The sequence below is a fragment of the Vipera ursinii genome, assembly GCF_947247035.1.
Source record: "Vipera ursinii genome assembly, chromosome: 11".
NCBI lineage: Eukaryota > Metazoa > Chordata > Lepidosauria > Squamata > Viperidae > Vipera > Vipera ursinii.
In genome coordinates this window covers 5,425,257-5,451,774 of record NC_139524.1, presented here as the reverse complement: position 1 = coordinate 5,451,774, position 26,518 = coordinate 5,425,257, and the positions used below count along the sequence as shown (strand labels likewise).

General features: G+C 44.2%; 1 protein-coding gene across 1 annotated transcript; it reads left to right on the top strand.

Moving 5' to 3' along the window:
• Positions 1 to 1,594: 1,594 nt before the first annotated feature.
• ARRDC4 (arrestin domain containing 4) lies at positions 1,595 to 26,518 on the top strand (the record flags this gene model as incomplete). Its single annotated transcript, XM_083371719.1, has 8 exons — positions 1,595 to 2,042; positions 15,479 to 15,548; positions 16,972 to 17,119; positions 21,035 to 21,137; positions 21,965 to 22,221; positions 23,401 to 23,563; positions 25,265 to 25,419; positions 25,519 to 26,518. The coding sequence occupies 8 exons, from the start codon at positions 1,595 to 1,597 to the stop codon at positions 25,573 to 25,575; spliced, it is 1,401 nt and encodes a 466-aa protein (XP_083227845.1). The 3' UTR covers positions 25,576 to 26,518.

Sequence of the window (26,518 nt, the reverse complement as noted above, 5' to 3'; positions counted from 1 at the left end):
AATAAATATGCTCCCGTGGAAATTTACTAGGTGAATGGAGGAGATGAGAAGCAGGAAAGGAGGGCACAAAGAAAGGATGTTAAGTGAAACACGTAGGCAAAAATTAGCTGGGCCTTAAGAGTGGGAAAGGCAGAAGACAAGCTATCAATACATCTGTAAGAGAAGACAAGTACAAGTAGCAAAACAGGAAAGAACCTATTTTTTCTAAAAGGTCGTAAAAAGGGGGCTAGAACTCAAGCAACTGCGCAGGTGCCATTAGCTGATTAATATTAACTGACACACCTGACATAAATTATCTCTTAATTTTAATGCACATGGGATGTATGGTTTAGTATGTAGCAGGAAATATGTAGGAGGCGGTCGGAAAGAGTGTAACCTCGTAGTACCTCAGCCAATGGGGAAAGAGGAGGGATGTGCGGCCGGGGCCAGGGATCTACAAGAATGGGAATATTTTGGGTTGAAACTTTGGAGAGAAGCAAGTTTTGATAGCTCCTCTGCCCGCTTATTGCAATAAACGAAACAAAAGGCCTTCACTGTGTCTTGGCTGACTATCGGTCAGGCGAGCTTGTCTCTGGTCATGAAGGAAAGTGGCCAGGAGCGCATAAGATGTGGTTTTCTCTTTGGTAGCTCTGATTGTTTGATTGCCACAAAGAAGAGGGAGTCAAGCTATTCTCCAAAGCGCCCAAAGGCAGGACAAGAAGGAACGGATGGAAACTCATCAAGGAGAGAAGCAACCCGGAACTAAGGAGAAACTTCCTGACCATTAAAACAATTAACCAGTGGAACAACCTGCCTCCAGAAGCTGTGAATGCTCCAACACTGGAAGTTTTTAAGAAGAGACTGGACAGCCATTTGTCTGGAATGGTATAGGGCAGGGGTAGGCAACCTCGGCTCTTTTATGACTCGTGGACTTCAACTCCCAGAATTCCTGAGTCAGCATAGCTGACTCAGGAATTCTGGGAGTTGAAGTCCATGAGTCATAAAAGAGCCGAGGTTGCCTACCCCTGGTATAGGGTTTCCTGCCTGAGCAGGGGGTTGGACTAGATGACCTCCCTGGTCCCTTCCAACGTTGTTGTTGTTATTGTTATTGTTGTTGTTGTTGTTGTTGTTGTTGTTGTTGTTGTTGTTATTATTATTATTATTATTATTATTATTATTATTATTATTATTATTATTATTATTATTATTATTGGACTACCTCATTAGTTTTATTTTCCGGGATAATTTAATCTTTTATTTGTCTTTTAACTTTGTATTTTGTATTGGTATGATTTTAAAATGCCCTGTAAACCGCCCTGAGTCCTTCGGGAAAGGGCGGTATATAAATCTAATAAAATCTAAAAATCTAAAATTAGGGGACTTGAGGTGAGGAGTCCTTAGCGCTCTCTGAGCGTGATTATTTTCTTGCAGACGTTTCCTCGCTCAACCCGCGCTAAAGAGGCAGCGGGTCCTGCTCTGCGTCCCAGCATTGCTGGAGTCCTCGGAGAGCGCCCGGTTGGGGAAGGTTGCCTCACGCGGCGCCTAGAGACCGCCCCTCGCGCCCTTCCTTGGGCTCCGCCCTCTCCGCCCTTCCCTGTTTACCAGCCCGTGGCACATGGCTCGCGCCCGCCTCCCATTGGCCCCGGAGGCTCAACCTGCCGCGCCGGGGGCCAATGGCGGCGCGGTCCAGGGGCGCTCGCGCGGGGGAGGCGGGGCGTGCGGGGAGAGGCGGGGCGCCTGCGCGGCGGCGGCGGCCAGTCCGTCCGAGGCGGCGGCCATGGCGGGCGGGGTGCCGCTGCTCTCCGTGGCGCTGGGCGAGGCGTCCGGCGGCGCGCAGGGCTTCTGCGGCGGGCAGGCGGTCTCCGGGCAGGTGCTGCTGGAGCTGGCGGCGCCGCTGCGGCTGCGCGCCCTCCGCCTCGAGGCCCGCGGGGGCGCCCGGGCTGCTTGGACCGAAGCGCCGCCGCCCATGCAGCCGCCGCCGCCTTCCCCTCCGGCGGCCACCGGCACCCGTCTGGAAGCGGAGGTGCCCTACCTGGACGCCCGGCGGGAGCTGCTGCTGGCAGGCGAGCAGAGGGGAGGGTGGGGGAGGGAAGCGCGGGCGTGGCGGGCAGGGACCGCCGCCCCCATCATCCCCGGCCGCCTCTTGACAAGTTGCCCCCTCGGAAGAGGCAGGACTACAGTCCCCATCGTCCGCCACCAGCCGGCCCAGGACTGCAGTCCCCAGCGAGCCGGGCGGGTCGAGCTCCTTTTCCTCCAAGCAAGCTGATTTGCCCCGCGCCAGAGACGTCGGGTTCTGTCTCCCATCATCCCCAGCCGGTCGTGGTCCGATGTCTCCGGAGAGTGCCTTGGCCGGAAAAGCTGGAGTGGAAGGCGGGGAGGGGGGGGGAAGGGCTTGGCTGGGCATCGGAGTCCCTGGAGTCTTTTATTCGTCCCTGTTTTGCCAGCTTCTGCCCTGCTGGCTGTGCGCTTGTTTGGGGGATGATGGGCCTTGCAGTCCAGGAGACTGCAGGATGACAAGCTGATCTCCTACGTCCAGTAGCTTCAGTGGAGCTTTGGGATAAAGAGAACAGGATTGTTTAATTTCTGCTTCAGAATCAGAATAGAGCAGAGTTGGAAGGGACCCTGGAGATCTTCTAGTCCAACCCCCCTTCCCCCCCCCTACTCAAGCAGGAGATCCTACACCATTTCAGACAAGGGACTGTCCAGTCTCTTCTTAACAAAAACCTCCCATCTTTTTCCAGCAGTCTTGGGGCTGCAACTGAACCTCAGTTCCGAGCGTCCTGGCTGTGGATGATGGAGGCTGAATTCATAGGGGAGAAGGAAAACTGTTCTAAGTGCACAGGCCTGTGTATCCACGGGCGCTCCTAAAGGCCATTTCTGAGCCCAGCTGTGTTCAAAAAAGAAGATCAAAACGGAAACATTCTGTTCTTCCAGCTTGCCAGGCTTATTTATAGGCGCAGAGAAGGCAATAAATCTCCTCGGGAGAAGTGATAGTCTGGTGGGAACTCCGGTTGTTGAGGCCGGAGTCTGCCTAATCGAGACTCGGGGGAGCTTCACAGGGGCAGGAGGACGACTCTTTAGCATTTTAATTTTAATTTTTTTTATTTTAGTTGCCTGCTGCTCCGTAAACAAGTTGTGTGGCTCTCTGGAACAGTTAGGTTCCTGGTTTCGAAGTGCACACAGTCAATCATGCCCCCCCCAGTTAAATATGCAAAAGCCATTTAAAGAGCAGGCAGCTAAGATGAAGCCGCTTGGTGAAATAGAACAGATACGGGATGAGTAAGTGAAATGTCAAATGGCTTCGTGTGCAGACTCAGTTAATCAGATGTGAAGTAGAGAGGAGTGGAAGAGAAACGATTGGGGGATAGAGGGACGGCTTGGGTGAGCTGGGATGGAGCAGAAAGAGGCAAAAAATGTTGGTGGGTCTTTCTGTCAAAAAGCTTCCAAAATAAGAATAATTGCAGCAGCCTACAACACCATTTTATGCTGCAACCTTTTTTTTTTCTCTCTCTCTCTCTCAGAGGCTCTCTAGATAAGGTGCAGCTGAGCCAGGAAGGAAATGAAGAGTCATTCAAAAGTGCACACGTGCCCCTATTATTCAAGAAGTGGAATCTGCAGTTCTGAAAGGGGGAAAGGCAGACCGTTTAGTTCCTTGGGAAACTGGCTGAAGCCAGGCTATGTTTGAGGAGCAGGAGTTGGGGATAAAGTCTGCCTTTTTCTTTCTGAAGGAAATCATTATGCCAAGGGGATGGGGGTCTTTTCAGAGGATAGAATGAAGGCTACTGCTAAGCTTGTAAGCCGCCCTGAGTCTTCGGAGAAGGGCGGGATATAAATGGAATTAAAATAAAACAATAAAAAATAATAATCCGCAGAGATACACTAGGACAGGGGTAGGCAGCCTTGACTCGTGGACTTCAACTCCCAGAATTCCTGAGCCAGCCAAGGTCGTCTACCCCTGCACTAGGAAGATTGGGGAGATCTCTTTAAATGTACCCAATTTTGTTATGTTGTCTGCAACAGTAGGTAGGTTTTGACTGCCCATGGGCAGTCAAAGGGCATGATGAAAACATGTAGACAGATTTCACCATAGTTTCAATTGGGAAAATGTGACAATCCTAGACCAGGACAAATCCAAAAATGCCAGGGAATTTCTAGGAGCCTGGCACTCTGACAAATCAGCCATCAACAGACACATAGACATTAACAACCTCTATAGACTGCAAAAGAGACAATCAACCAGTCCAAAAGAGAAAAAGACTCCAGCACTTCTCCGCCAGGAATCAGCACTCAGCTCAGCATAGATTAACTCCAAGGTCAACTTCAGACCAACAATCAAATAAGCAAGGAACTGCCAAAGAGTCATTACTAAACAGCCCAACCAAAGAGTCCCTCAGACAGCCCCCACCCACCCAGACAGGCGAGATACCAGAATATAAACCAACAGAAAACCCCACTCCTTACTAGCACTGATGATGTTACCTAGTTAGGCTAATGAAACGTCTGCAAGAAAACAAGCAAGCTCAGAGAGCACTAAGGGCCTCCCATCACTAATTGCAATATATTATCTTGTCTTTTTTATGGTTATTGTCACATGAAGTATTAGTACTTATAAAGTGTCAGTCCTTGGAACATTGCATCCAGTTTTGGTCACATTACAAAAAAGATGCTGAGAATCCGGAAAGAGTGCAGAAGAGCAACAGAAACGATTGGGGGCTGGAGGCTAAAACATACAAAGAACGGTTGCAGGAATTCTGCTTGTCTAGTCTAGTGAAAAGAAGGACTAGGGGGTGACATGATAGCAGGGTTCCAATATGTGAGGGGCTGCCAGAAAGAAGAGGGGGTCAACCTATTTTCCAAAGCACTAGAAGGAAAGACAAGAAACAATGGATGGAAAATGGAATTTAGAATAGAATAGAACTGGAATGGACCTTGGAGGTCTTCTAGTCCAGCCCCCTGCTCAAGCAGGAGGACCTATACCATCTCAGACAAGTGAATGTCCAGTCTCTTCTTAAAAACCTCCAGTGATGGACCGCCCACGATTTCTGGAGGAAGCTGTTCCACTGGTCGATTGTCCTCACTGTCAGAAAGTTTCTCCTTAATTCCAGGTTGCTTCTCTCTGATCAGTTTCCAACCATTTTTTCTTGTCCTTCCCTCTGATGCTCTGGTGAATAACATGACCCCCCTCTTCTTTGTGGCAGCCCCTCAAATGCCGGAATACTGCTATCATGTCTTCCCTGTTTCTTCTTTTCTTTAGACTAGTCAAACCCAAGTCCTGCAGCCGTTCTTTGTATGTTTTAGTCTCCAGGCCTTGGATCATCTTAGTTGCTCTTCTCTGAATTTTTTCCAAACTCTCAGCATCTTTTTTGTGATATGGTGACCAAAATTGGCTGCAGTATTCCAGGTGTGGTCTTACTAGGGCTTTGTAAAGCAGTACTAATACCTCATGTGATCTTGATTCTATGCTTCTGTTTATGCAACCCAGGATTGTATTAGCTCTTTTGGCTGCTGCTGCACACTGCTGGCTCATAGTCAAGTGATCGTCCACTAGGACTAATCAGTTATTCAAAGAGAGAAGCAACTTAACCTAAGAAATTTCCTAACAATGAGAATGAACCAGTAGAACAGCCTTTAAAAGTTGTGGGTGCTCCATCACTGGAGGTTTTTACAAGAGAATGTTGGACTAGAGGAGTTGGACTAGAAGACCTTCAAAGCCTCTTTCAATTTGTTATTCTATGTTCTAATGCTGGTCTGTGACCATAATAAAATGTACTTACTAGGAAGATTTGAAAGGAATGAATGTAGACAAATTTATTGCATTCTTTGACCAAATGACAAAATTAGTGGACCAGAGGAATGCTGTGGATATAATTTACTTGGACTTCAGTAAGGCATTTGATAAAGTAGATCACAACCTTCTACTTGATAAGTTAGGAAAATGTGGGTTAGACAGCATCACCACCAGATGGATTCGTAGCTGGCTGACCAGCCGTACTCAGTGTGTGGTCCTCAATGGAACTGCATCTACATGGAGGGAAGTGTGTAGTGGGATTTGGACGAGGGGATAGATGGGGAACTCATCAGATTTGCAGATGACACCAAGCTGGCAGGAATAGCCAACACTCCAGAAGACAGGCTTAAGATAGAGTAGGAACACTGGGCGCTATCTAACAAAATGAAATTTAATGGTGAAAAAGTAAGGTTCTACATTTAGGCAGGAAAAAGCAAATTTACCGGTATATTATAGGTCAGACATGTCAAACTCATGAGATCACGTGATGTGCAATGTATAGGGACAGTTTTGCCATTGCCAGCAATGGGGTGGGCGCGGCTTCCGCATGACGCATCCGACCTGTGGGCCGGCAGTTTGACACCCCTGGTATAGGTGGTTCCTTGCTCAATAGCAGTAACTGTGAGAGGGATCTTGGAGTCCTAATGGACAATCACTTAAATATGAGCCAGCAGTGTGCTGCAGCTGCCAAAAAAGCCAACACAGTGCTAGGCTGCATTAACAGGGATAGAATCAAAATCACATGAAGTGTTAATATCACTTTACAATGCCTTGGTAAGGCCACACTTGGAATACTGCGTCCAGTTTTGGTCACCTCGATGTAAAAAAGCTATTGAGACTCTAGAAAAAGTACAGAAAAGAGAACAAAGATTATCGGGACTGGAGGCTAGTACATACAAGGAACAGTTGCTGGAACTGGGTATATCTAGTTTAATGAAGAGAAAGACGAGGGGTGGCATGATGGTAGTGTTCCAATATCTCGGGCTGCCCCAAAGAATAGGGAATCGAGCTATTCTCCAAAGCACCTGAAAGCAGGACAAGAAGCAATGGATGGAAACTAGTCAAGGAGAGAAGCAACCTAGAACTAGAGAAATTTCCTGACAGAACAATTAACCAGTGGAACAACCTGCCTCCAGAAGTGGTGAATGCTCCAACACTGGAAGTTTTTAAGAAGAGACTGGACAGCCATTTGTCTGAAATGAGCAGGGGGTTGGAGTAGATGACCTCCAACTTTATTATTATTTCCCATGTGGTTTACTGTTATTGATAGATCCTGTGTAATTCCAGATTGTAGTAGAAAATGTCTGAGATTTATGAGAGGATCCCTGGTGCAAGGGAGAAGGGCACGTGCCAAGGAATTAAAAGGCTTTGTGCCAGCTGAATTGAACGAATAGTTGTTGGAATTTCTAAAAGAAAAGTACAGGTAGTCCTTGACATACGACTACAATTGAGCCAAAAATATCTGTTGTTATGTGAGACATTTAAGTGGGTTTTGTCCCATTTTACAACTTTTCTTGCCACAGTTTTAAGTGAATCACTGCAGTTGTTAAATTAGTACCACGGTTGTTAAGTGAAGCTGGCTTCCCCCCATTGACTTTGCTGGTTAGAAGCTCACAAAAGATGCTCATATCAACCTGGGACTCTGCAGTGGTCATAAATATGAGACAGCAAGCATCTGGATTTTGATCATGTGGCCATGCAATGGCCATTAAGTGTGAGAAACTGTTGTAAGTCGCATTTTTCAGCATTGTAACTTCGAATGGTCTGTAAGTGAAGCATTAATTAAGTCGAGGACTTCCTGTAACGATTCCCACAAGAGGAGTCTGATCCCTGCTAACTACACACAGATTTCTACATAGTTTACCTGGTAGCAGTACAAAAGTGGTAATAACTTTAAGTTTTGTTGTTGTTAGCCGCCCTGAGTCCCTCGGGAGATAGGGCGGGATATAAATCCCATAAATAAATAAATAAATAAATAAAATAAACTTATTCCTTCTTATTTTATTGCTATTACTGCCCAGACATTATTCCAGTGGGTGCTAAAAAAGGCCCTGTTGAGACTGTCTTCTGCACAACTATTAAAAGCACAAGAGGCTTTAGCATCTGGGTTTTTTTTGCCAAAATAACTTCATTGGTCTTTTAGGGTCCTATAGACTTTTACTGAATTTTCTTCCACATGTTAATCTGGCTCCCGAACAGAAATTTTCAGGATTTGCTGGCAGAGAGACGTGGGAAGGAGCAAGCAGAGTTCTTCGGAGTCTTTGATTCTGAGCAGCTTCTATTTTAAGGTTGTGTTCTCACTGGCAGCTATATCTGGTGAAACCAGGCACGTTTTGCATCCCCAGCAGTTATAGCATGCTTTAACATATCCTTGCCTCCACTGGAAGCTTGCCGTTAAGTGACTACAAGAGATTTTGAAATTCCCTGCCTATGCCTAGAAAATAGGGGAAAAAATAGAACTGTTGTGTTTTTTTCCTCTGGAGGAAACGGAATTAAAAATAATACAATTTATCCATTTAAAATTGCAATGTATGGATGTGAAAGCTGGACCATAAGAAAGGCTGAGCGCCAAAGAATTAAGACCTTTGAACTATGGTGCTGGAGAAGACTCCTGTGAGTCCCTTGGACTGCAAGGCGATCAAACCAGTCAGTCCTAGAGGAGATCAACCCTGACTGCTCTTTAGAAGGCCATATCCTGAAGTTGAAACTCAAATACTTTGGTCACCTAACGAGAAGGAAGGACTCAACTGGAGAAGAGCCTAATGCTGGGAAAGGTTGAGGGCAAGAGAAGAAAGGGACAACAGAGAATGAGGTGGCTGGATGGAGTCACTGAAGCAGTAGGCGTGAGCTTAAATGGACTCCAGAAGATGGTAGAGGACAGGAAGGCCTGGAGGAACGTTGTCCATGGGGTCGTGATGGGTCAGACACGACTTCGCAGCTAACAACAACATCCATTTAAAAAGAGGGTATTATATTGCACGAATCTTGCTTTTAATTCCATGCCAGCTTCAGCCCATTTTTTAAAATGGAATAGCAAATCTTAGAGCCAATAGCAGTGGGCATCTGCGTCAAGCAAAGCACTAGATTTGGGGCATGGTGCCAGTTTCCCTCCCTCCCTTTTGTAGAGGTTTTTTTTTCAACACAGGAGGAATGAAACTCTTTCAATATGGAGCCCCTTTATTTGCAGCTTTAATCCATGAATAAAGTTTGATAACAGGTAGTCCTCAACTTGCCACCACAGTTGAGCCCCAAATTTCTGTTGCTGAGACATTTGTTCGCTTAGATGTTTGCCTCATTTTGCCACAGTTGTTAAGTGAATCGCTGCGGCTGTTAGTAACACAGTTGTTAAGGGAATCTGGCTTCCTCACTGACTTTGCTTGTCAGAAGGGCAGGAAAAGTGATCACATGACTGCAATCATCATAAATATGAGTCAGTTGCCAAGGATCTGAATCTTGATCACATGGAGCACCGGGATCCGCAAGGGTCGTGTGAAAAGTCATAAGGCCCCTTTTCCCAGTGCCATTGTACCTTTGAGGAGTCACTAAATCAGGGGTCTTCAAACTTGGCCCTTTTATGACTTGTGGACTTCAGCTCCCAGAATTCCTCAGCTGGGTAAGGAATTGTGGGACTTGAAGTCCACAAGTCATAAAAGGGCCAAGTTTGAAGACCCCTGCACTAAATCAACCGTTGTAAGTCAAGGACCTCTATAACGTGAGGGAAGATCCCTTTGGCGTACACCGCCCTTCCCTTTGAACAGCTTGGAAAACAAACCCGCAAAAGAAGAAAAATTCTCAGGCAAGCCAGGATTCCTGGCTTGTAACTGACTTTTTTTTTTAGATAAAGTTTTTCAACTGCTGGGCTACCTTACTCACATTATTGCAGTTGTGCAAATCACTGGCTTGCTTCCATTCACATATACTCTTGTAAGGCATAGTACCCTATCCAATTTAACTTCAGTGAAGTCCATTGCTTTTTTTTAAAAAAAACAAAACCTCTCTGCATAAAGTGACATCACAAATGTTTCACCTTTTGAAATTACAAAACACAAAGACTCACACACACATTCCCCTGTTTCCGCCAGTCTGTCTTCTATCCAGGATTCAGGAGCTCATCTCTTAATCTACGCAATTTGGTTATTGATAATAGAAAATACAAACCCGGCACACCGTGCAAAGCATGGAAGAACTTTCTGTAATGTTAATTCAGTTCTGGAATGTTTCTGCTTGCGTCGTCCGGATTGAAGGAGCTGTGCTCTTCCAGTTGTCGCAGAACTACCGTAGAATGTTGCGTTCCTCGGCACAACCCGTCCCAGCACTTCTCAGTTGCTGCTGAGAAGTGGGGCTTAGCAATTCCTGAAGGATCTCCGGGTTTCTTGCCTTTGCTCAATTGGATAGGGGTAGGCAACCTTGGCTCTTTTATGACTCGTGGACTTCAACTCCCAGAATTCCTGAGCCAGCCATGCTGAGGGGAAAGGGAGAGGTTTCCAAGCTGAGCCAGGTTGGCTCAGGAATTCTGGGAGTTGAAGTCTGTGAGTCATAAAAGAGCCAAGGTTGCCTACCCCTGACCTAGGCCTAGGCTGCTTTATGACTTGTGTACTTCAACTCCCAGAATTCCTGAGCCAGCCACGCTGAGGGAAAAGGGAGAGGTTTCCAAGCTGAGCCATGGCTGGCTCAGGAATTTCGGGAGTTGAAGTCTGTGAGTCATAAAAGAGCCAAGGTTGCCTACCCCTACAATAGGAAAAGGTCTACAAAATGATTTAGTTCCTGCTCACTGACCATGCAGAATTTCCTGCCATTCCTTTTTACTCTGCTCTGTCTCACTCCAGTGGCCGTGCCTTTTGAGGATCTTGCAAGAAATAAAAGGGCAGGCAGTCCTCGACTTACGACCGCCACTGAACCCGCAATTTCCATTTGCAATTTCCATTGCAAAATTGCCATTGTTAAGTGAGTTTTGCTCCCGTCTTAATGACCTTTCTTGCCACAGTTGTTAAGCAAATCACTGCAGCTACTAAGTTAGTATCACAATTCTGTTGCTTCGATGTACACAGAGCTTCGGCACCAGAAAAGAATTCCAGTGAAGGAGAATATCTGTCACTCAGGGTTGAAGTGAGGTTCTTGGTGGTGCTCTCTGAGTTTGCTTGTCTTCTTGCAGATGTTTCATTACCCTTAGTAACATCATTATTGCTAGTAAGGAGTGGGGTTTGCCCTTGGTTTATATTCTGGTGGCTTGCCCTGTCTGGGTGGGGACGGTCTTAGACAGTTTTAGACATTTAGACAAGAAAAACCACATGCACAGGTATAGTATAGGTGGTACCTTGCTCAATAGTAGTAATTGTGAGAGGGATCTCAGAGTCCTAGTGGACAATCACTTAAGTATGAGCCAGCCGTGTGCTGCAGCTGGCAAAAAAAGCCAAGACAGTGCTAGGCTGCATTAACAGAGGAATAGAATCAAGATCACGTGATGTATTAATACCACTTTACAATGCCTTGGTAAGGCCACACTTGGAATACTGCATCCAGTTTTGGTCACCACAACGTAAAAAAGATGTTGAGACTCTAGAAAGAGTACAGAGAAGAGCAACAAAGATGATCAGGGGACTGGAGGCTAAAACATACAAGGAACAGTTACTGGAATTGGATATGTCTAGTTTAATGAAGAGAAGGATGGGTGACATGATAGCAGGGTTCCAATATCTCAGGGGCTGCCCCAAAGAAGAGGGAGTCAAGCTATTGTCCAAAGCACCTGAAGGCAGGACAAGAAGCAACGGAGGGAAACTCACCAAGGAGAGAAGCAACCTAGAGGCTTCCGGTTTGCCAAGCCAGCCGACATGGACGTCTGGAGGACGGCTCTCGTCTTCCACGTCCAGTTTCAAATCGCTGGGGGGTCCTAAAAGGGCCGAAGAGTCTCCTTGGAGGGGTGACCAGAAAGAAGGGGCTTTTGCAGAAATGCAGGGGAGCTGCAAACCCACCCACCCCCGTTAGTGTCTGCATTCCCTTCGTACCGGCGGGTGAAAAGACTGGCCATAGTAATATGGCCAGTTACTAGGCTGCAGACAGCCGAAGTCAAACTTACCACCAGGCAACATTAAAGCAGCGTGGAAGAGATGGGGGTAAGATTCCTCTCTTATACCTTAATCTTCTTCTTTTCACCTAAATAAGCTGCTAAGTACCTTCCCCCCTGTGGAGAGGGAGGGGGGATTCAACCCTCCCTTCAAATAAGTGGCAAGCAAGCTCAGGGGTGTTTTTTTAAAAAAATGTTGAAAAAAGAAACGGACTAAAAGAAAAGAACTTTCAAAGTACTTGGGGGACACCCAGTGGTTAAACCTGAAATTGCAATATGACTTTCTCTTTTTAAAAAAATCAAGAAAATATTTAAGAAAAACAAGATAAGATTAACCTTGAACACCAGATGTGAAACTCCACCATGGAAGAGTTTCAAAAACAAATCTATGCTATGTGGGAAATATCAAACTTATCAGTTCATTTCTACAGCTGGCAATGAAATAAGAGCTTTTGGGAAAGAATTAGAAAGCATCTCGAAGAAACAAACTCAAACTGTGACTACAACTAATATTTTATCAGGACAGAAGAAATTGAACAATCAAATACATTGGCAGAAGAATTAACTATTCAATGAACACAGACTTTTGAAGACCATAATGGGAAACGGGTGGGGGGAAAAATATTCAGTCCAGGACAATTATATCAAAAGGTGAAAATAATGAGAAGATTTGGCACTGTTAACAGACTCCTCAATCCTTCAAAAATGGAGACTGGAGGGCTACTTCAATATGATATAACAACACAAGAATGCTTTGATGACCCTGAGGCAAAGAAGCGAAAAATGACATGGCAAAGGAAAAAAGCAAGAATAAGATTGAAGAAATATGGACATCCTTAAGAGGCCTGAAATAGATAATACCAAAATAGACAGGATTGTACTTGGATTACGAGAGATTGTTTTGATGAGTAGATAAAAATACTGACTAATTAAAAAATAAATAAAACACAGATGTATGAATATTAACATTGAAATATTGAGCTCTTTAAATGACATGGATTAAGATGTATATATGTTAAGAATGATAGAATGTAACTAATATAGTTGGATGTAGTGACATGAAAGGATGTATTAAATGTTGAAATTTTGGTTAATTTTTAATATGTGGAAACTATAAATGAGAAATAAGAATATTATATTGTCCTTCTCCTCTTTCTCCTCCTCGCAATTGGTATCCTAATGACTACCATTCTAATATTGTACTACTAACATTGATATGGAAATGAGATAAATAAGTGTATTTACATTACTAGGTATTGGAGAAAATTGTGTAAAGGGAAAGGAGATTATTTAGCAATATGAAAATGAGAAACTTTAAATGTTTAATTTTAATATCAATGTAAAAGCTGGAAAAATATATAAGGTGTTTGATGTTTTAAAGATGGAATGTTAAAATATAAAATATACCAAAGTATTGACAAATATAAGAAAACTATTAAATGACTGATGGATAGCAATGAGAAGTAGTTAATAAGAGATAATATGTATTAAAGGAAACAAGAGAGAGAAAGTATTGGCTACAACAATTTGGAGATTTGTAATAATATGTATTTGTCTGAAATGGAACTATTGTAACCCAGACACCACGTTGCTTTTTAAAGATACTATTGTAATATTGGAAAACTAATAAAGAGAAAAAAGAGAAGCAACCAAGAATTAAGGAGGAATTTCCTGACAGTGAGAACAATCAACCAGTGGAACCGCTTGCCACCAGAAGTTGTGGCTGCTCCAGTAGGGGAAGGTTTTTAAGAAGAGACTGGGCAGCCATTGGTCCGAAATGGTATAGGGTTTCCTGCCTGAGCAGGCGGTTGGACTAGATGACCTCCAAGGTCCCTTCCAACTTCATTGTTGTTGTTGTTGTTGTTATTTGTTTGGGCTGTTTGCTGTTGGTTCTTCTGCAGCTTCCTGACTGAGGTTCTGCTTACTTGATTGTTGGTCTGATGTTAACCTTGGAGTAAATCCGTGCTGATCTCAGTGTTGATTATACTGGTCTTTGTCTCTTTGGGGCTAGTTGTCTCTTTTGCAGTCTACAGATGTTGTTAATGTCTATGTGCCTGTTGATGGTACCGGGCCGCGGCATGTTAGCAAATGGGTCGTACAAAGAAGCAAAGCCCCATCCACAAGATGCAGGCAGCACACAATACTCCGGTCCATGGGGAAAAAAACCTCTCTCCATGGAACCGGTCCCTGATGCCCAAAAAGTTGGGGACCTCTGTTCTAGTGAATCTCATTTTTGTTGACAACGATTCACTATTCGAAAGCAGAAATGTTGTTTTGATGTTTTAGGTTTTTTTGAAAAGAAGATCTAAAACAGGGGTCTTCAAACTTGGCCCTTTGATGACGGGTGAATTCTGGGAGTTGAAGTCCACCCGTCATCAAAGGGCCACGTTTGAAGACCCCCTGGTATAAAGACTGGCTGTACAGTTTCCCTTCAGAACAATGAAAACAATGGCATTATACTTAAAAGCACTATTTTTTGAACGACTCCGCTGTGGTTCACCAGGTGTGAGGATGGTCTTCAGAGTGCATTATATCATATTGTATGAAGGGCTGTTGCAGCAGTGAGACATCTCAAGCTGGGGTGGGTGGGTGGGTGCAGAAGCAGTATAATGGCCCGTTGTTCCAAAAGTGCTTTTTTCCAAAAGGCAACTGGACTTTCCTGGATTTCAATTTCGCTTCTCATCTAAGAAGCATTTTCAGTTCTGAGCAGGGGGTTGGACTAGAAGACCTCCAAGGTCCCTTCCAACTCTGTTATTCTGTTAAGATTCTTGGATGAGAAGCAAAATGCTCTCAAGAAGAAGAAAAACCAAGAAATTCTACTTGACGTTTGGAAAAGCACCTGTGGAACAACCGTGACCTGGGTGATTGAGAATCTCCATAGGCATAATTGTCAATTATCTGCCAGGATGGGAATTCAGACTATTAAATATCTTATACAAGGTAGAAATGGACAAGAAGTTGATAGGGCAACACGATACAACCCTTTTCAAATCTATCTGAAATACTTAAACTCTATGCTCTCTGATTTATAACTCTTTTAAACATAGCATTCTATGGTTACATTCACATGTAATACCATTATTGTTAATCGTGGTGTATTGAGCAAGCTGTTGTGGTCGAGTTTCCGCCTAATATATGAAAATCAAAATGGATTTCAACAGTTTTCTAGGTAAAACAAATGGTGTGAATTTGGCTGTCATTAAGAAGAAGAAAAATTCTTTCACCTATCGTGGGCTCTTCTCACATTCCATAATAAAGATATTTGGCAAAGATATGATAGAATAGGATGGAAAAATAAGCCTTCTGTTTCAAGAACTGAAGATTGATTAAAGGCCTTACTGTATGTTTTTCTGTTGCATTGTCTGAAAATTATTTATATGGGGGCAAAAGACATACAGCACATGCCCATGTTCCAACCACCCCCATCCACCCAAAATTGGAATACTGTATTCTCAACATTATATTTTGTATCTGGCCAAAGTTAATTTTAGCTCCATCATAGTTATTGCCTGTCAGAGGAAGCAAACAAAATTTTATTTAATAAACACGTAAGTTTCTTACTGATTTCACTGTTTGGGGTTGTTTTTTAATAATGGCTATGATTAATAAGATGATTCTAAATAATAATATTTTTTTTCTCTTTTCTATAGGTGATGAGGGCTTCATCCTTTTAGAAGCTGGGAAATACGAATTCCCTTTCAGTTTTCAACTTTCTCTCCAGTAAGTGATGCAACCTAAACTGAAATATTGGTTTCCATTGTAAAAGTTCTTACAGAATCTCTGAAAACATTTTACCAACGATATAAATAAAGCAGATTAAACATAGTATTCTCTTCTGGCATTTTGATTTGCATTACATTCCATCTGATTTGCATTATTATATTGATTTTTTTTTAAAAAAAGCTAATGGTGAGTAACTGCTATATCCTTAAGTGCAAAAAGTTGGACTTTAGTACTGTACAAACCTTGTCCTCGACAATGACAGCAAGAAGTGGGTGATGCACACCACACTCTCCATGTGGAAGAGGCATTATAGAATACAGTTAAACTGTGCTGAGAAAAAGATGTGGCAGAAAAGCAGATGTAACAAATCTACCTTTGGTAGTTTGAATAAAGAAGAAATCCTTTAATGCCAATTCTACGAATAGCTGTAGCTTTAAATAAACTTGAATATCATTTGCATGGAATAGGCTGATTGAGAAACCTTGGGGGGGAGGAGAAGAAGGAAAGTGTGATTAGGACAGTGGCTCAAGGCTGACCAAATTTGCTGCTAGCGGTAGCATTTTTTGAATTCTGCTATTGGCTAAGGTTGATGTTTGATGAGTTAAATAGAGATTTAAATGCCAGTAGTTGGAAATATACACCAGAAAGTGTACATTTCCCCACCATTTAGTCAGAGCTGAAGAAGCTTCTTGGATGAGAAGCGAAATGTCTTGAAAGAAAAACGAGAAAGTCCAGCGGCCTCTTGAAAAAGTCAACCATCATCTGGATGACTTTGAACCTCCATAGACAGATAGGCCAGAAAGTTTTCTGCGCATCTGATGTTTTAATATATATATTTTTGCCAGTTATGAAATGAATGAACTACGGTAATGTTGCAGTAACTTGCATTTTACTTGACCTTCAGTATGCATTATGAGTTCAAAATAACTTGTGTGAAGCCTTCGTGAAGCTACCACAGAGAACAGTTGCCTTTTGGGGCATCATACTTTATCTGGCCCCACGTAAGGGGTCAATTAAAACAGCCTCCTGAGCCTTCACAATGTGCCAGAAGCTGAATTCTGTTCAGCGTAATTTGTTCACGGATAGTCATGTAGAATGCAATGCAGCTTGTGACCTGAGCATCTCTTAAATACACCTGCCAGCATCACAAGGGACCTCACAAGGTCCCTTGTGGTGGTGGCATCTCAGAAGGAAAGTTGTAAACCAGGGGTCTTCAAACTTGGCAACTTTAAGAACTTGTGGACTTCAACTCCCAGAATTGTGGACTTCAACTCCCAGAATTCCTCAGCCAGCCAGGGCTGGCTGAGGAATTCTGGGATTTGAAGTCCACAAGTCTTAGTTGTAAACAGTTGCCTTGGACAAGTCGGCCTCTGCAAAGGGAAATGTGCTAACGTTGCCGTTTCTTGTGTCTTGTGTTCAGCCCCCTGGCGACCTCCTTCACGGGGAAGTTCGGCAGCATTCAGTACTTTGCGAACGTAACCCTGGAAAGCGCCACGGCCCCCCCTCAGTTTGCATCGAGAGAGTTTCAAGTGATCAGCCACGTTGATGTCAATTCTCCTGCTCTCCTGGTAAGAGCAGCGCATGTCAATCAGGAGATTTGGGCCCTTCAAATGAGTACAGGCAGTCTTCGGCTCACAACAGTTCATGTAGTGACCATTCAAAGTTACGACGGCGCAGTATAAAGTGACCTACGACCCTTTCTCATGCTCAACGACCGCCGCGGCGGCAGCAGCAGCCCCGTAGTCACGTGATCAAAATTAGACCATTTGGCAACTGACTCTTACTTATGACGGTGGCAGGTCACGTGTTGCCCTTTGGAGACCTTCTAACGAGCAAAGTCAATGGGGAAGCGAAATTGTCTTAACAACGGCATTACTAACTTATATAACTGCAGGGATTCCCTTAGCAACTGTGGCAGGAATGGTGGTAAAATGGGGCAAAATTCACTTTAACAAGTGTTTCCACAAGCAACAAAAATTTATTTATTTTATTTAAATCCCATTTACTATCCCGCCCTTCTCCGAAGACTCAGGGCGGCTTACAAGCTTAGCAGTAGCCTTCATTCTATGTATATGCCTGCTTATTAGGGCTTTCACACACACCCCAAGCGGCATTTTTACAAAGTCAGTTTATTGCCCCCAACAATCTGGGTCCTCATTTTACCTACCTCGGAAGGATGGAAGGCTGAGTCAACCTTGAGCCTGGTGGGATGCGAACCTGCACTAATTGCAGGCAGCTGGTGTTACTTAAGGAGGCATCAGCCCACTGCGCCACCAATGCCTTTTTTTCCCTTTCTTTTCCCCCTTTCCACCCCACATTTTCTCTTTTTCCCTTTTTTCCCCCTCCCCCCCCAGTTTTCCGTTACTTTTTTCTCTCTCCTCTGTGTGGGCTCAATTGTTGTAAGCCAAGGACTCCCCGTGTGAAGGTTTAGTGTCGGCACGCAGGGACTCATGACTTTATGGCGTGTTTGACCCCTGCCTCGGATTTGGCCTCGTCTCCTGTAGCGTATTCACACAGTCCTTTGTGCCTAGCTACCGCTTGGCCCTTGAGATTTCAGGCTGTTCCTCTGCTGACTTTTCAGCGAGTTCCCTTCTTGGTTTTCCCTTATAAATAGATGGCCCCAGGAATGCAAATTGCACCGAGTGCTTGCTTCTCTTCCCTTTTTTAAATGCTGCTGATCGCCTCGCAGCTGTCCTGCCAGATCAGGCTCCAGGATGGGTGTTGAGTAGCGGCAGCCCCGAATGAAATGGATTTAGCTTTATCAAGAGCAGTGTGTGGGGCAGAGTTCGAATCCTCCTCAGGGAATGGTAATTAGAATTGGTTACTTATCTTCCTTACAGGTAGAACAACTTACTGCCGTTCGTTTAGTGGCCGTTTGACCGCCCAGCAGCACTGGAAGCAGTGACTTGCCGCCGGTTTTCACACTTACGACCGTTGCAGCGTCCCCGTGGTCACGTGACCAAAATTCAGCTGACTCATGACGGTCGCCGTGTCCCGGGAGGTCCTGTGATCCCCTTTCGTGACCGTCTGACAAGCAAAGCCAACAGAGAAGCCAGATTCGCTTAACAACTCTGTGACTGACTTAACAACTGCAGCAATTCCCAACCGTGGCAAGAAAGGTCGTAAAGTGGAACAAAACTCACTTAACAACTGTCTTGCTTAGCAGCAGAAATTTTGGGCTTGGTTGCGGTGGCAAGTCAAGGACTGCCTGTTATAGGTGTAGCCGCAGAAATAAGCCTGAGAGCCCACTTCAGACCATTGCAGCATCCCCACAGTCCTGTGATCAGAGTTGGGGTGCTTGGCAACTGGCCAGTATCTGTGACAGTTTCACACCTCGTGTGAAGGTAAAGCTAAGCAGAGTGAGCTAATATTGGGCAAAGATAACCTACACCCCTCTGGTAGCACAGAATTGCAGAGCTCTTGCAAAAAAAAAAAGGCTTTTACCCCTGCAAAATATAGAAAAGCCGATGATGATGATGATAATGATGTAATAATAATAATAATAATAATAATAATAATAATAATAATAATAATAATAATAATAATAATAATATTGCTGTACCAGGAGATGCCAGAGTCGAAGAAAAAGAACTGGAAAAAAATTACGAAATACCGCAACCTGGCCATCGAAACTGCGCAATTATGGATGAAACGTGTAACAGTGATACCCATTGTCATCGGGGCACTGGGAACTATGTCCAAAACCTTTGCAAAATACACCAAAAAACTGCAGCTTCCTGCCATAACTCCAGCAAAGCTACAAAAAAACTGCGCTACTCGGAACATCTTACATTTTAAGGAGGTACCTGGTTGATACCTAGGATGCTGGCAGCAACCCGTGTCAAACATCAGTGCCAGTCAGTTTGAATGTTCAGTTGACTGAGGTTCATGTTTAATGAAAAAAAGATAAGATGATGATGATGATGATGATGATGATGATGATGATGATGATGATGATAATGTTGGAAGGAACCTTGGAGGTCATCTAGTCCAACCCCCTGCTCAGTAGCAGATAAAGTCTCTTGAGTTAGCTTGGAAACTTCCCAGCCATCCCAAGCCACCAAGAAAGAAAACAGAACAGTAACATTCAAAATAAATAAAGTTCCTATGTTTTCCTTTCCATTCTAAAAGAAAAGTAGCATTCTTCCATAGGATAAACTTTTGTTTCCATTTCAGTGAAAAACAGGACCCCTAAGCTGTGAAAACCACATGCTACTTAGGAAGGCGTCCGAAGCAGAGTGCATTTCCTGCCACGGAGAAAAGAGCAGGGCCTGTCTTTTCATAGAACCATACAGCTGGAAGGGACCTGGGAGGTCTTCTAGTCCAACTCCAACCCCCCCACCCCAAGCAGAAGACCTCCTTCCTATGGCCTCAGTTCTGGTCCCTCTGAAAAATCAGAAATCCCAAAATCTGCAGAGTCACAATGAGTTCTTTTCATGCACTCCAGAAATGTTGCATTTAATATTCCACAGTCCTTGCATTAATATCCTTTCAGGGTTAATAATAGCCAAGATTGATTGCCAGTCTGAGCTATTTGCTGCATCAGAGGTCAAGGAGCTAGTACGTGGTGCTGCTTCATGGATGTACGCGTGGGTGCGATTGTGTATTCTTCAGCAGACTGCAACTGGGAAGGGTGGAGAGGGCTACCTATCTTTTCCCAAAAGTGTTACAGATAGTCCTTGACTTATGACCACAATTGACCCCAAAATTTCTGCTAAGTACGAGACAGTTTTGCCCCATTTTACGACCTTCCTTGCCACAGTGGTTGCTAAGTGAATCTGGCTTCCCCATTGACAGACGGTTGCCAAAGGAGATCACATGTCCCCAGGACATGCTGCAACAGTCGTTCAGTGTGAAAAATGACCGGAAGTCACTTTGTTTGGTGCCATTGTAACTTTAAACGGCCTGTAAATGAACGGCAAGTCCCTTGGACTGCAAGGTGATCAAACCAGCCAGTCCTGGAGGAGATCAACCCTGACTGCTTTTTAGAAGGCCAGATCCTGAAGCTAAAACTCAAGTACTTTGGCCACCTAATGAGAAGGAAGGACTCCCTGGAGAAGAGCCTCATGCTGGGAAAGATTGAGGGCAAGAGAAGAAGGGGACAACAGAGAAGGAGGTGGCTGGATGGAGTCACTGAAGCATTAGTGAGCTTAAAGGGACTTCAGAAGATGGTAGAGGACAGGAAGGCCTGCAGGAATGTTGTCCATAGGGTCACGATGGGTCGGACACGACTTCACAGCTAACAACAACAAAATGAACGACAGGAGGACCACCTCTACAGCCATTCTCAAACTCAACTGAGAATATTTGACAGTTGGAATAACATGCCTGATGGAAGGAGAGAATAGAAGCAGACAAAGGTGCCTCCTTTTGATTCCATGGCTTTGCCTGCCTTTTAGCGCTCTATTGGTACTTCGGTGACAAATTGACCATAGTCACCGGTCATTTCACAGATCCTTATTCTTGCCCCTTTTTTTTTGCAGAGTCCTGTAAGACAAACTCAAGATAAAATGGTTGGGTGCTGGTTTTTCACTTCAGGTCCCGTGTCTTTGAGCGCCAAAATCGATAGGAAGGGGTATTGCAATGGTAAGTATATTCCGTTCACACGATTACGTTTGGCTTTGGAATATCCCGAATTTATAGAAATCCTGGCTTCTTAGCAGAAACGGATTTAGAAAGAGAAATCTAGTAAGCCCATATGTGTGAGACTAAAACAATTTAATTTCCATCGTAACAAGTATGTGCTTAGGGCCTACTGTCATAATGGGCGCTAACCTTTTAAAATGTGTTAGCTTAGCGCAGACATGTCAAACACAAGGCCTGGGGGCCGGATCCGGCCCGCGAAGTGGTTTCATGCGGCCCGCGAAGCCAACCTGGAACGGCCCCCACTGCCTTGGCCCTGGCCCAGAGACCCTCCTGCCAGAGACCCTCAGATCTGTCCCATTCCTGCCCAGACCCCCATAGGCACCCTTGATGTGAACGATGTAGAGCTGGCCACGCCCACCCAGTAGGCCATACGCACTCTAGCCACGCCCACCCAGTAGGCCACGCCCCACCCGGCCCCTTGAGGGCAACCACAATGCTGATGCGGCCCTCAATGAAATTGAGTTTGACACCTCTGGCTTAGCGAGAGGAACTAAAACGAGGAAAAAAATAGCCAGAGGGAGCTGTCCTCAAAATGCAAACCTTTTTCATCATAATAGGTTAGTTTACAAATGTGGGGGGCGGTGTTGTTTTTTTCATGTTGCCTATTGCAGAATTATAACTTTTTTCCCTGACTTGAATTGAAGGTTATCTAACAGTGACTACCTTCAAAGGCATATTTAAGAAAGCATCGCTCAGTGGAGAAGGAGGCTGTCACTGGCATAGGTACGTTATAACTTACTCGTCGTTCCTGGGTTCTTTTTCCGTAGGTGAAGTTATACCAATTTACGCAGAAATTGAAAATTGTTCTTCTCGGTTAATTGTGCCGAAAGCTGCCATCTTCCAAATACAGACTTACGTAGTTAGAGGGAAAACCAAGACTTTCCGTCAAATGGTCGCCAACGTGCGGGGAAACCACGTTGCCTCAGGAAGCACAGATACCTGGAATGGCAAAACTCTGAAAATCCCACCTGTCACCCCTTCTATCCTTGACTGCTGTATTATCAGAGTTGAATATTCCTTGGCTGTGAGTATGGCTTTCATCCAGTTCAATCAGTCGTGATCCCTAGAGTGTAATGCAAGAACACCTAGCTGATTTTTGCTTAGAGTTAGAAACCAAGAGGAAAGTGGCTAGTTGGACTTCAGTAGGAGACCATCAGAAGATCTCAGAATGATCTCCATTGGGTTGGAAAGGGCCTTGGAGGTCTTCTAGTCCAACCCCTTACCATTCCAGACAAATGGTTGTCTAATCATTGAAATCCTCCAATGATGGAGCACCCACAACCTCTGTAGGCAAGCTGTTCCACTGATTGCGGTCATTGTTCTCCTTAGATCTTGGTTGGATCTCTTTTTAATAAGCTTCCACTCATTGCTTCTTGTCCGCCTTCTGGTGCTAGACTTAAGTTGTAGCTGAAGGAGATGACCAGGCTGAGCCCAAGAGTTGAGTTGAGTTCAGTCTTGAGTCCTTTTGTTGCCCTCAAGAGATCCAAGTCCAGCCCTCCTTGAATTCCACTGAGTCTTTTCTAATGCCAGTTTGCCTTGAACGTTAGTAGTTCAGATTTTTGTAGGGAGCTTTAGCCATATATTCATATATGTCTCTGAACTGCCTGGACTCCTGATTTCCTGTACTTGATAGTAACCTTAAAAAAATATTCCCCCCAAAAGATTGATTGATCGCCTGCTTTTATCATTTTTGCAAATAATTTAAGATGGCAAACATATCTGACACATCTTATTCTTCCCTATTTTCCCCACGACAACAACCCCGTGAGATGGTTTGGGCTGAGAGAAAAGGACTAGCCGAAAGTCACCCTGGTGGCTTTTGCATCTAAGGCAGGACTTGAACTCGCGGTCTTCTGCTTTCTATCTAGCCCAATGCCTTAACCACTAGACCAGACTGGCTCCTTTTTCTCTAACTACTTTAATGCTGCTACCTTGTTGTGTCCATGAGGTCAGCAGGTCCTTAGCTCAGAAAAGATTCGACATTATAAAGCAACTAAATAGAATGAGTGGGGGGGGGGGAAATTCTTCTGGAATAGACCAGAAGGCTTCATGATATGGCTTGGAGAGGGGATTCCTGTTGCAAAACTCTTAGGGCTTTATCCAAAATTGCTGTGTTTGTGGGAATGACTTTGCAGCTTGGAAAATCACAAACTTGGGTTTCCCCCCTGGCAAATTGTTTAAACTGTCTTCTCTCTTGTCACAGGTATATGTTCATATTCCCGGTGCCAAAAAGCTGATGGTTGAACTGCCTTTCGTCATTGGCACCATTCCATGTACTGCTTTTTCCAGCAGGAACTCAAGCCTTATCAGCCAGTTGGCTATGGATATGAGGTGGTTGGCTCAGACCCTGCCTGATCATCCAGAAGGTGCGCATGCACACACACACACACACACACATACACACAGCAGGCTATATTTTTCTCATTGTTTGGGGCTGAATTTGTTTTTAGTTCCGAGGGAAAAACAAATATTGAACAAGTTTCAGAAGGAAAGCTAGTAGAGTGAGGAAAGCATTTGACCTGGATTGGAGTGAGTGGAAGTGATAAATAATCAATTTTATCTATAAAAGTCTTTTTTGGAAGCCTAGATGAGTTGCTGTCTTTCACTTAAATAATGTTAAAAAATAATGCCAAGTTTTCTTGGTATGCCTTTGAGACTGGATGGGATATTTTATGATAGGTTGGATGAAATCAATTATTTTACTTAAAATATGTACATTTGAAATCATTTTTTTAATGTTCAATCATCTGATGATGGTAGCAGTAGAAGAGAGTATTTGCATTTTAGGCTTGAACTGCGGAATCCTTGGTGTTCTATGAGCTGGGTGATTTTCTTGCAGATGTTTCATTACCCCAACTAGGTAACATCATTAGTGCTAGAAGGTTTGCACGTTCCTTCTAGCACCGATGTTACTTTAGCTGGATAATGAAATGTCTACAAGAAAACAACCAAGCTCAGAGAGCACCAAGGACCCCACACTTCTGATTATGGTTTTTTTCCAGCTGAAATAACAGCTTTGTCAGGCTTATCCCAACTTGAACATTTACGAATGAAAGACCTTTGTAGCAAAAGATTTACTTTCACTAAAGTCAAGTGTTTACAGCAGAAGCAAAGCTGGATCTGAATATTCCCGTGCAAAGTCTGCCTTTTCCCCTCTTCCCTGGCCCTCCCCCACACTTGACCAGTTTGTGAGTATACAGTGGAATTCGAATTAGGTGTTTTGGTAACAGCTTTAAGGTTTGGTACCTCTTCACTGGAGTTTCTCATTCCATTATCATGAATGGCTCAGTTCCCTAATCGGCCCACCTCTGATTCCTGTCACCCTGTCATTACCCCTTCTATTTCCCCATTCTCTCTCTCTCCCCATTTTACGGCAGGATGCCAGTGAAGTAGGCTGAAGATGGGAGACCTGGCAAGCTTTTATTCTGAAATAAGTGGGCTTGCAGTGTTATTTCTGTGACTATACCTATTTTCACAAAGTGCGAGCTGAGTAGAGTATTGTTCCAAGCTTGCTTAATGTGAAACTGGGCCTAGCATGTTGGTCATGGGGGGAGGGGGGTAAATGATTCTTTGGGAAAGGAGAGAAATATACTAGAAAGGGGGTAGAGATTTTTATTGTAATAATTTATCCAAGGCTGGATGTAAGAGGCAAGTACTTGTGTCAATATCAAGGTCTTAAAAATTGTGTAAAATATACCCTCTTATGTATAAATGATGGGTTTAGCTATTCGATTTGTACCGTTGCTTAAAAAAATATGGAGAGAAATGATCAGCAGCAAACTTTATTTAAGTCAATGATTTCAGGTAGGGCTTTCTGTAATTTTAATTGCTCTTGATTGTTGTTAAATCATTTCATCCAGGCATGGATCATCTGTTCTTTGAATTCAAGCCACTCTTTTAAGGGCTGATGTTACACTAAAATGATCAGGGCTGTATTTTGGATCGTCAGTTGCCATAGTTACAGCTTAGGAACGGATTGATGTGCAGAAGAAAAATCACTGTAGCATGATTTCACTTTGATTGAGATAAAAGAGTTACATGTCCATTGTACCTGTGTCTGTTTCCAGCACCACCCAATTATGCTGATATAGTGTCAGAGGAAGAATACGCAAGACACGTCACTGTTTATCCGACTTCAGCAGATTGTGATGAACAGCTGCATTGTCCTGTGCTCGCCTACATACAGGAATTCCGATTTCAGCCACCTCCTCTCTATTCAGAGGTAATCGACCCACTCGTCTGCAATCTTAAAAGCTTCTCAACAGCTTTATGTGAATTCATGAATCCCAAGCAGTAAATACTTTTTTGTTTTTCTGTGCAGATTGACCCCTTCCCCGCTGAAGTGCAAGACAATCAGCCAGTTTCACTCATGGATTAAGGGTGATCCCAAAAAGCCTCATCTTGACGAGAGAAAACACCTTCGTTTGGGGTTTTTTCCTCCCGCCTCCTTCTCCTTCTCCTTCTCCTTCTTCTCCTTCTCCTTCTCCTTCTCCTTCTCCTTCTCCTTCTCCTTCTTCTCCTTCTCCTTCTCCTTCTCCTTCTCCTTCTTCTTCTCCTTCTTCTCCTTCTCCTTCTCCTTCTCCTTCTCCTTCTCCTTCTTCTTCTTCTTCTTCTTCTTCTTCTCCTCCTCCTCCTCCTCCTCCTCCTCCTCCTCCTCCTCCTCCTCCTTCTTCTTCTTCCTTAAATAAGTCAGGGCAGGCACCAGAAAACTTAAGTCAAAGCAAATCGTGAACAAGAAAGGAAGTGTGGAAGAATGTGTTAGTGAAGTCACTTGACCCCAAAGATGCCTGGACATTATAATTTATTAGATTTTTTTTACCCCGCCCATATTCTCTACGAGGCGACTCTGGGCCGTATCTGAGAAGAAAGTAAGCGTCGGTTTGGAAGGAAAAATCCTCAACTCCATTGGGGAACTGAAAGGTTCACTTTGACCAAGTTCAAGCAGAAGCAAAGCTGGATCTGATTATTGCCACACAAAGCCTGCACTTTTCCCATTTCCCTGGACCTCCCCCCCTCCCCACATCAGTGTCCCAACAGTATTCATTTTTTATGTTTTTAGGAACCGCTCTATGGTTCGGCGCCTCTTTGGGGGAGTCTCGCATGCCTTTTACACTCTCCGTCCTTGATCAGCCCTTCTGGATTTGACGCCTCTGGTTCCTGTCACCCTGTCATCTCTCCCTTTTCCTCCCTGTGTCCATTCCCTACTTCCCCAATCTCCTCCTTCCCTCCCTCCCCCTGCGTTTTATAGCAGGATGCCAGCGAAGTCGAGGTATCCTGAAGTTGTCAGGCCCAACAGTAGGTCTAGGTCTGGGGTAGGCAAC